Genomic DNA, 11,000 nt, shown 5'->3' with positions numbered 1-11,000 from the left:
AAGCTGTACCCTGACAGCAATTCTGACAGCCAGGTGGGCGGGGGGGCGTTCCAGAGGCCCCTGCCCGCACCCCGCAAGCTGGCGTTTCCCGTGTTAATGGCAGCATCCCGTAGCTGTGCAACGGGGGGTGAGTTGCTTAGCCTCTCTGGGCGTCTTTTCCTCCATTCAGCAATGAAGGTAGTTTGTCGTGAGGATGGAGTGTCGTGACGCACACACCAGGAGCCCAGTAAATATTAGCAACTGGGACGACTATCCCTGCCCGCGGTGGCTGGCCTTGGGCGAGTCGCTGGCCCTCTCCGGCCCTGAACCTTCTCCTTTGCGAAGTGGGGGGAACCCAGGGGACAGCCGAGGTGCCCGGCACACGACAGAGCTCAGGCACCGGCCGAGGGGTCGTTAGCGAGGGCGGCCGCTGCCCAGCGCCGTCCTGAGACACCCCGTAGGTTTTCTTGGAGCCGACGAGTGTGTCAATCGAGGAGCGAGGAATGTGATACGTCCCGGCAGCTGGGGGAGCCGGAGCATATCTGGTATGTGTCTCTGGAATGATTTGGGGAAAATTCACCGAAGTTGGAACTTGAGACGCGAACTGCCAGGGGACCGAGCGATAGGGAGCTGTCCGCGCGCGCGCACACCCCCCGCGGCCTCGCAGAGGGACCTGGTGCGGGGGTGGGAGGCGGCGGACCCGGCCCAGCACTGCTGCTAGGGCCCGCCCTGGAATGGCCTTGAACTTGTTGTTTTTCCACGTCATTTGCTCTCAAATGTACTATCAGGCCAGGCGATGCTAACCCTGCGGCTGCAGGTCCCTCCTTGTAACAAGCGATTGTGTGTTCTTCAGAGGTGGCCACGGGGAGGAGGGGGCCCGGCCCGAGGAGGTGGGGGAAAGGGAAACAAACCGCTCCTTTCCAGGGAGCTTGCGTGTCCTGGAGCCAGCTCCCCCCCAAAGCACATGCCATTTCTGGCCCTTGAAGGGGTTAAAGGCCTCCTGGAGTCAAAAACAAGCAGGTGTCCCACCGTGCCAGAGACGCCCGCCTAAACCGCTTCCAGCTTTTTTTTTTTTTTCCTCCTTCTGCAACAAGTCTGTGATCAGCCACGGGACAGAGGAGCCAGCAGCCTGCCTGTGACAGGCATCAGGTTAGCTCGCTCCCACTCGGGTGGCGCGCCCAGGATATAAATCCAGGCTCAGCCCCTGCCGCGGCTCTTCTCCCTGCACACTCAGGAGAGGGAGTTTCCTTGCAAAGACCTTTCCTTTATCTGAAGCCGCGCAGCCCAGCGGGCTCCACTGACTTGGTGGAGGTGGCCGCGGCGGCCGCGAGGAAGCCCGCCGGGGTGGGGAGGGCAGGTGTCTGCAGCCCAGAGAAGGACAAGGCCCCGGTGGGCCCCAGCCCCTGGCCCCGTCGCAGGGGAGGTCTCGAGCCACCGCAGACCGCATCATGGGGGCCCCGGGGTGCTGCCGGCTCTGGTCCGGCTGGGCGCAGGCGGCACTTCTCCTGCTGCTGCTTGGGGCGCCCCCGAGGGGCCTGGCACTGCCGCCCATCCGCTATTCTCATGCGGGCATCTGCCCCAACGACATGAACCCCAACCTCTGGGTGGATGCCCAGAGCACCTGCAAGCGGGAGTGTGAGACGGACCAGGTGAGTGGGAATCCGGAAGCCTGATGTGGACCATGTGAGGGTGTTAGTGAGGGCAAGTGGGAGCCGTGGGCTGGGGAGACTCAGGAGCCCCCCCCCCCCAGGCTGGGAGGATCTGGGAGCGGGAAGGAAGTTGGGCCCCAGGCCACATAAACAGGGAGTGATGTCTGTCCAAGTCCGAGGCCCAGATGAAGAGGTGGGTGTGATGTCCAAGTTCACCCTGGGGTTCCTGGTCTCACGTTTACTGAGGGGGGCTCTGAGGCAGCACTGGGCCAGGCACATCGTGGGGACTGGCACGACCCTTCAGCCCCGCCTCGACAGGTGATAGCAGCACGACGAGGTCCCAGCCAGGGATGGGAGGGCGGGCCTGGCACCTGCGTCTCTCTGGCAAAGCTGAGGCCTCCGGGCCACCCCCCCACACACAGGGGTTCGCACCCTGACTCTGAGATCAGGCCAGGCTGATGGGGACAGTGGGCGGGAACAGCTCTGAATAGACCCCCTGGTTATCCCTGGGAGGGAAGCCTGCCAGATTCCTCGGTCCTCCCTTCTGCTTTCATTAGAGCAGCCTGGGGCAAGCAGGGCAGGCCTGGCGCTAGGGCAGTTCTCTCCCAGCTCCCGAGTCCCAGGGCCATCCCTGCCACTCCCCGCGGGTGACGAAGAAGAGCCCGCTGGTACCCAGCACCTGCCTGGGCAGAGGTGCTTCCTGCCGGTCCGGCCAGTTCCTAGGGCTCAGGGCTGGGCTGGGCAGCACCGGGGAATAGAAGAGACACTCCATTTGCCAAACACACGTAATCTACAGAAAAGCCCATGACTGCCCTGCAGAGAGTGGTCTCTGCCCCCACGGTGTCCAGGGGACAGTTGTCAGACCTCTCAGGCCAGACGCTGCCAGGGAGCAGAGGTGGTGCTGAGGAAAGGGAAGATGGGGGCAGAGCGCTCCCATTCGGCTGAGGTCATGAGTGTCATTGGCTACGTTTGCAGGGAAGTCTGTTCCACCGGCGTGGGCTGGCCTGATAAATCAGGTAGGGCGTGGGACAGTGAGACTCTGGCTGATGTCGTGTGTCTTGGGGAAAAGGCACCTGTGTGGGGCTAGGGACTTATTTGCCTATGGGTATATTCTGAGCCCCAAGCAAAAACTGTTCTAAGGATTCCTTCTAGGTTTCCTGGGCCCAGACATACCTTTCTCCCCTCGGTCCCACACCAACTCTGGGGACCCAACCTTTCATGGACCTCAGGGTCCTAAAGGAGCTCCCTGGGCGTGTCTCTTAAGGAATTTTATGACCCTCAGGCCGAAGAGCAGGTTCTCCTGTCCGCTCCCAGTCTCTCCCGCCCTCCATCCCCCACTGGGTCTCTCACCCTCAGACCCCAGCTCTGAGATCTGCCCATCCCTGTCCCAAAGCCTCTCCTGGCATGGCCTAGAAGCCCATGCCAAGCAAGGACTGCAAAACAAAGTCCCCATTCTGAGCCGAGAGGGAGAAAACAGTAAACAAGTCAAGCGGGCAGGCTCCACACAGCTCCGGTGGGGGATATTTCCCCCTCTTAGCTGATGTGGAATGTCAAAGAGGCTGAAATAAAAGTCGGAACCACAAGAGGCCAGCCCTAGTGGGGAGTAATTCCCAGAGCTACTACCAGGACGGAGGATTAGGAGCGTTGCCCGCCTGCCCAGTGGGTACGAGGTGTTATTGTTGAAAACACCACGTGAAATCCTTGTTTGTGTCGGTCCCAGAGCATGTTGCTAATTTCGAGGAATTAAACTAATGCCTTACGTGGCTCCACAGAGCATCAAGGGGGATTACAGCCATAGTAAGTCCTCGCTGACGGTTCTGCTGACCTTCGCCACCCAGCGGGGCTGTTTTCCTTGTGGATGTCCCCCACGAAGTGTTGCACGCGTCAGAGCTGAGCACCTGGGCCTGGCACAGCCCTCCGTGGTGGGGCCTGGCGTCCCGGGCCTGTCCCGCCTGCCCTTCCCCTGGGCTCTGAACGAGCGTGGGCCCGCCACGGAGGGGCTGTTCCTGACGCGTGTGCAGCCGGCCTCAAACATCTGTCCCAGAGGTGTCCGATTTTTCCTTCTTAGGGTTTGGTGTGACCTCTTCAATTCGGCCAGGGCATCCTCACCCCAGTGGAAAAAAGACAGAGAGGCAGGGCTCATTTGTTCGCACCTAGACCTCCTTTGTGGTCACCCTATGATGTGGAAGAAGAGCTCTCCCTTCAGAGTCCCATCCACCTGGAGCTCGAAGCCCTTTTCTGCCACTTGCCCGCTCTCGGGACTTGGGCGAAACTTCTCCAAGTCTCTGCACTTTCATCTATAAAATGGTAGTCAGAGAAACGTCCCCTCTCGGAGGTACGTGGCCCGCCTCCTCTCACACTACCAGCTGTAGCGGACCTCGGGCAAGTGACCTCACCTCTCCGTGCCTCCGTTATCACTACCTGCGAAGTGAGGCTAATGGTCTGCCCACCGCCCAGGCTTGTGATGAGCAAGAGAGAAGCAGACAGGTACACACGTTCTTAGAAGAAGGCCTGGCAGATAGCAGGGGCTGCGTATCTCCTGTCATCATCCGAATGTGCGGCTCGCCGTAGGTGGTGAGCACATACCAGTTCCCTTCCGCAGACTCGGGGGGCGGTGGGTGGGGGCGCGGGGGGTGGGGGAATCCTGGGCACGCGTCCTGCTCCTCCGTGCTCAGGCCTCTCCCTCTGGCTCCCCGCAGGAGTGCGAGACCTATGAGAAGTGTTGCCCCAACGTGTGCGGGACCAAGAGCTGCGTGGCCGCCCGGTACATGGACGTGAAAGGGAAGAAGGGCCCGGTGGGCATGCCCAGGGAGGCCACCTGCGACCACTTCATGTGTCTGCAGCAGGGCTCCGAGTGTGACATCTGGGACGGCCAGCCCGTGTGTAAGTGCAAAGATCGTTGTGAGAAGGAGCCCAGCTTCACGTGTGCCTCCGACGGCCTCACCTACTATAACCGCTGCTACATGGACGCTGAGGCCTGCTCCAAGGGCATCACGCTGGCCGTCGTCACTTGCCGCCACCATTTCACGTGGCCCAACACCAGTCCCCCGCCGCCCGAGACCACCGTGCGCCCCACCACGGCCTCCCTGGAGACGCCGGGGCTGGATGTGGCGGCCCCGGCTCTGCTCCACCACCCGGTGCCCCAGTCGGTCACCGTGGGCGAGACCGTCAGCTTCCTGTGCGATGTGGTGGGCCGGCCCCGGCCCGAGATCACCTGGGAGAAGCAGCTGGAAGACCGCGAGAACGTGGTCATGCGGCCCAACCACGTGCGCGGCAACGTGGTGGTCACCAACATCGCCCAGCTGGTCATCTACAACGCCCAGCCCCAGGACGCCGGCATCTACACCTGCACGGCCCGGAATGCCGCCGGGGTCCTGCGCGCCGACTTCCCGCTGTCCGTGGTCAGGGGGGGTCAGGCGGTGGCCCCCTCGGAGAGCACCCCCAACGGCACGGCCCTCCCCGCGGCCGAGTGCCTGAAGCCCCCCGACAGTGAGGACTGCGGCGAGGAGCAGACCCGCTGGCACTTCGACGCGCAGGCCAACAACTGCCTCACCTTCACGTTTGGCCATTGCCACCGCAACCGGAACCACTTCGAGACCTACGAGGCCTGCATGCTGGCCTGCATGAGCGGGCCACTGGCCGTGTGCAGCCTGCCCGCCCTGCAGGGGCCCTGCAAAGCCTACGCGCCCCGCTGGGCCTACAACAGTCAGGCCGGCCAGTGCCAGTCCTTCATCTACGGCGGATGCGACGGCAACAGCAACAACTTCGAGAGCCGCGAGGCCTGCGAGGAGTCCTGCCCCTTCCCTCGGGGGACCCAGCGCTGCCGGGCCTGCAAGCCACGGCAGAAGCTCGTCACCAGCTTCTGTCGGAGCGACTTCGTCATCCTGGGCCGCGTGTCCGAGCTGACCGAGGAGCCCGACGCGGGGCGGGCCCTGGTGACCGTGGACGAGGTCCTCAAGGATGAGAAGATGGGCCTCAAGTTCCTGGGCCGGGAGCCGCTGGAGGTCACCCTGCTCCACGTGGACTGGAGCTGCCCCTGCCCCAACGTGACGGCGGGCGAGACGCCGCTCATCATCATGGGCGAGGTGGACGGCGGCATGGCCGTGCTGCGGCCGGATAGCTTCGTGGGAGCGTCCAGCAGCCGGCGGGTCAGGAAGCTGCGCGAGGTCCTGCACAAGAAGACCTGCGACGTCCTCAAGGAGTTTCTGGGCTTGCGCTGAGGCCCTGCCCCCCCGCCCCTCCCCGGCCCCCTCCCCGGCCCTCGTCCACCTACCCACCCCCCACGCCCCTCAGTCCGCAAACTGGGCAAGGTCAGGCTCGACAGTTGTAAGCCAGTGGGGAAAATGCACCGGAGGTTCTTAGAACAACTTCTAGTCTTGGGCTCAAGAAGGGGTCTGTATCTTCTTTAGCTGAGGGGGACCAAAGGGGAAGCCACCAGACACCTGCAAGCTATTCTTGATGACCAGTCGGTGGGGCGTTGTGACCCTCTCTGTGCTGGTCGGCCGCCTCTGCTGGCTCTCCCTGCCCCCAGCCAGCTCCCAGCCAGGCTTCCGGAGGTGGCATCTGAACGGTCGTGGGAATCACGGAATGAATCAGTTTGCAAAAGGGGTAGGTGGGGAGAGAAAGGAGGGACCAGGGACTCTTTGGACAAATTCCCCAGAGCCCCCTAGATCACTACGAGCAGAAACCACTTCATGTTAGGGCTTGTGGGATATGGGCAGCGGTGGGGTGGGGGGCATGGTCTGACCCAGCACACCCCTTGCCCTGAGGCGGTGGTCAGCCGTGCTTCGGTCAGGTGGGCCCTGCAGTCTCTGAGGCCACCATGGCACCGGCAGAATACACATTCTTCATGTTTCTCCTTGGCTTTATTGGTTGGTTTATTGATTGTTGACATATTAACTTAGCTCTGTTCAGTCCGACTCAATGGACAATTTCTGAACACTTTCTGGGTGCCGGGTGCTAGGATACAGATATTAGTCAATGCCCAGATCCTGGTGACTGAATGTGAATGTCCAGATCCCAGGGTCCCCACCACCCCAATCCCCCCGCCCCGGGAAGCAGACCCATGCCGGGCCCTCCCAACTGTCAAATGGTCCCATTGGAAGGACAGTGTGCTTTCATCTGTCACTGGCTTCCTTGGACAGAAAGCAGATAGAAGCCCCAGGATCTGTTCTGGTGGGCAGGGAGATAAAGGGAAAGTTGGGGTTGGGATGGGGAGCAGGGTGAAAGAAGGGAGGGAGGAGGGGAGTCAGGCTTGGGAAGGAAAAGGAATGTTGCTCGATGCTTCCATCTGGTGGTGGCCTTGGGAGCTGCAGGGACCTGAGGGAGGCTCTAAGTGAGACCTGGGAGGGCAGGTTTGGGAATGTGGCAGCTTGTTGGTGACTTCTCGTTTCTGGACTTCCTGTGCAGGTCCAGCCACCCCCCACCCACCCCCCACACACACGATAAATGACTTGGGAAAGCCACTGTCAGCTCTACATCTGCTCCCCCATTCCCTCCTCAGCCCTTCCTTCTGTCCAGGTCCCTCCAAAGGAGAAAAGATCATTGTGGGGCACCCTCGTTTCTTCCTCCAATGTAGGGAGGAAGGTACCAATTAAAAGTTCATAGTATCAACAGCCCTTCTTGTGTGATTTGTTTGGGTTAATGAGTGTGTGTGGTGGTGGGGGGCTGTCATTTGCTCTGGTGACCAGGAGGGAAGTCTGGCCAACGGGACCACATTTGGGTGATGGAGGGACACGAACATTCACCCCACTTTGGAGCTCTGAGGCTCCTTCACTGTGGTGCTCCCCCCAGCTCAGGAAAGCTGAGGCCAGAGAGGCCAGGTGACGTCCCCCAAGAACACAGAGGCAGGAAGATTGGGGACTTAGGCCCAGATGTTCTAACTACGTCTCAGGCCCCCTGCCCATCACGACAGCATGGCGGGCCAGGGGCAGACTCCGGACCCTGTCACTGATGGTGTCGTGTTGAGAGGCACAAAGCTGGAGGAGACATGAGCGGGGCGGAAAGAGGTGGGCCACCCAGCTATAGCTCCCCAGGGGCTTCTGGGTGTGGCCTGGTCCCAAAGCTGTAGGTGTGCTCAGAGCACAGGGCTGCAGTTCCCTGGATGGAGATAGCAGCACCTTTGGCCTCAGGTGCTTGGGACGGTTCCCTGTCCCTGGAGATGCGTTCAGGAGCCTGTGGCCGTGGAGGCATGCCTCACAGCTCGTCCGGCCCTCAGGCTGCAAGCCAGCCAAGCTCAAGAGACACCTGTCCCCTGTCCACTTCCCTGGGTCTTCCCGGGCCACAGCCCCAAGGAGGAATGCACACCCAGCCCCACCCAGCCTGGCCCGGTCTAGCCAAACCCTCCTTAGAGAGAATTCCTGCAAGAAGGAGGGGGCCAGCATGGGGAAGACAAGCTCCTCCCGGGCCAGAGGAGTGCGAGCTTCCCAAGTCACCACTGGGGAAATGCTGAGCATTAACAGCCGCCCGGAAGGTACTCGCCACGGACCCCTCCCTGCTTGGGTCAGAGAACCAGGGAGGTGAGGACTCAGCCTTAGAGGCCTGGGGACATTCTGTTGCACCTGCTTCTAGGCTGAGATGGCCCAATAAGTAACACATTAGCTTAGAGCCTGACGGGTCAAGTGTCCACATGCTAGCATCTGTCATCTCCCTTCTTGCACGGACATGGGGCCTAAGCCCCGTGGCTGCCTGGTGGAGGTGTGACATTCAGGGGACACCGATGTCAGGGCTCCTTCTCACCAGCTCGCAGCACCTGGGGTCCCTGTCCCTCCCACTCCAGCCCCAGCCTGGCAGAGTGAGAAAGCCCGGCCGATGCCGTCAGACCCACCTGGGTCTGACATTTCCCCGGTGTCTCTCTTCGTCTCAGTCTCCTCATCTGTAAAACAGAGGGTAGTAAGTGCACTTCCTGGAGACTTGGGGAGCTTGGCCCTATTAACCTTGCCAAACTGAAAAGCCTAGGAGACAGAGCCTGGCACAGAGCGCGGCCCCAGCGCCCCCTCCTGGCCCTCAGCAACCGCCTGGCTGACAGCAGTCCCCCAGGACCTAAAGCCCTCGCGTCCTCCTGCTGGGCCCGGGATTTCACACTCAGTGAACACACAGCTGCAGGTATTTTAGTCTGTTATTCGCAGAACACATTCAGACGGATCACCCCGCATGTTTGGGCTTTAGAAAATACAGGCACTTAGGGAATGGGCATCTATTACGATGTTGGATCTATGTGGCATGTATTTCTCTGTCCTTGAAACCAAGCTTAAGTCTCTGATCCCTGTTACCCAGGTGTTACACAGTAACTGACCTCTGGTAGGTGCTCCATAGAGGTTGAACTGAATTCCCAGGGTCTGGTTGCTGGGGGAACTTGGGGAGCCTGCCCACCCAGTTTGGGAGATTTGGCCCCAGCCTGGGCCCCAGGACACAGGGGGATGGAGCCCCCCTACAGGTCCGAGGCCAGACTCACCTGCCTTCCTGTCTACACTGCACACTCACTCCTTCCCTCCTTGCATCTGGTAGGTCCCCTCCCCATCCTCCTCCTGCTCCAGTCCATCTCTGTTTGCCTCTTCAGAGGCCTGGTCTGGCGCCGGCTGTCTCCGGACCAGCTCGAGGCCTCTGGGGCAGGACAGCTTGGCTTTTTCCACCCTCCGCCTCCCCCAGCACCTCGAGCCTCCTAGGACACTCTGCTCCATTGTCTGGCTAGCAGCTCCATAGTCTGATGTCACCCCCTGGCCAGTGGGGCCAGAGAGCAGGGACCAGGGGCGGAACTTGAGGAAGAAAGGGGGAGAACAAACACACAGCCGCATGGTGATTTCCTCAGGCAGGGGGTGCGGAAGTGGGGGGGAGCGCCCAGTGTCCAACTGACCTGTTATAACATCAACACTGCGTGGTCGCTCACCATGGGACAGGCACCAGACATCATCTCTTGCCTCCATCACCACTCTACAGCACAGAACACTATTCTGTGGGTGGGGAAACTGAGGCTGGAGGAGACCAGAGATTTGCCCAAGATCACCCAGCTGCCACGTGGCAGAGCCGACTTGAACACAGGCAGTTGGCTTCTCTCAGTATGACACACACATGCGTGAGCGCACGCACACACACACACACACACCCTGTTCTGGGCTGGACAGTGTGGAGTCCCATCAGGACCCCAAACATCTCCCAAGAGCCTGCCTCCTTCAGCCACCCCGGGGCTGTCTTCTGACCTTGCTGTGTGACATGATATTTCGCTCACACACATAAGCAGTCATGGCCTACATTCCTGAGTGAGACATCAGCCTTATGCCTACTCATCCTCCCAGACTCAGCTCCCCCGGAGGAGCCTCCACTGTCCCCCAGCTGCAGCAAGATCCTTCCATTGTCTGTTTCCCTCTGCACATGCACCACCCAGGCCGGAAGCATTGCCTGGGGGCTCCCGGAGGTCTGCGGGGGCCCAGCCCCCAGGGCTCAACAAGGGGCTTGCTGGATGAACCAAGGGTCCTGGGACCAAGGGCCACGAGGCGCACTGGAAGCCTGCAGGGCTGTGGAGGGGCTTCCCTGGGGTTTTCCCTGCTTTTTCCCAACTCTACTTCCTGATACCCTCTCCTCCTCCTTCTCCTCCTCCTCCTCCACCACCTCCTTCTCCTCCTCCTCCCGCCTCCTCAAGGAGTCTGAAGTCTCTCTCCCGCTCTGGGAATGTGTGATTAATATAGGCAGGATGGGTGGCAGGGTTCCTGGGTCCTATTCGTGGCTGTGGCCTCATTCTGGAATGTGCCCTGAGGCCAAGTGACACTCATCTCTCAGGCTATGTCAGGAGGAAGGAAGAAGAACCCTCCAGCTGGCGTTCTCCTGAGGGAGACGGAAGGGCAGTCAGGTGGGCAGGCCTACCGCCCCCCTCCTTCCCGCCTCTCTGGCTCCCAAGCTCTTCAGCACTTCTATTTCAGGGTTGGGTAAGAATCTCTGTGTCCACATCCCAAATTACCCCAGGAGAGGGACCTCTGTCATCTGGCTCCCCAGCGACACCCTGGCCATCGTCCGCCCCCCTCAGGTGAAGGGAAAACAGGACTCAGCTCTGACACCTCCTGGATTGGACCCTCTTGGAGGTGGGGCCTCTGACCAGCATGTCTGTCCAGGTGAGGGCAGTGAGGGTTTTCTGCCCTTTCTAAGTCTTAATACTGCGGGATGAGGATGTACGCATCCTGATCATGTGTGCTGTCCGTGTGAGAGACACAACCAGTTGTGTCTGAGGATGGGGACTGTTTTGGCCCCTTTCTGTGCAGGTAGCCAGGAAGCAGAGAGGGGGCTGGGGCCCTGGCAGGGCCCCTCAGCGGGACAGGAACATGACACCCAAAGGGACGGAATAGACAGTGCTCACGATTCTGATCGGGCACTTTATTTTTTATT

General features: G+C 60.7%; 1 protein-coding gene across 1 annotated transcript; it reads left to right on the top strand.

The window, feature by feature from the left end:
* Nucleotides 1-218: 218 nt before the first annotated feature.
* WFIKKN2 (WAP, follistatin/kazal, immunoglobulin, kunitz and netrin domain containing 2) lies at nt 219-8,066 on the top strand. The gene is made up of 2 exons (XM_045888097.3): nt 219-1,628; nt 4,328-8,066. The coding sequence occupies exons 1-2, from the start codon at nt 1,428-1,430 to the stop codon at nt 5,846-5,848; spliced, it is 1,722 nt and encodes a 573-aa protein (XP_045744053.1). The 5' UTR covers nt 219-1,427; the 3' UTR covers nt 5,849-8,066.
* The last annotated feature ends 2,934 nt before the right edge of the window (nt 8,067-11,000 follow it).

The sequence above is a fragment of the Mirounga angustirostris genome, unplaced genomic scaffold (genome assembly GCF_029215605.1).
Source record: "Mirounga angustirostris isolate CCGP_5_RB_7025 unplaced genomic scaffold, mMirAng1.0.hap1 SCAF_17, whole genome shotgun sequence".
NCBI lineage: Eukaryota > Metazoa > Chordata > Mammalia > Carnivora > Phocidae > Mirounga > Mirounga angustirostris.
The sequence above is the reverse complement of the archived record's forward strand: the minus strand, read 5'-3'. Positions and strand labels throughout refer to the sequence as shown.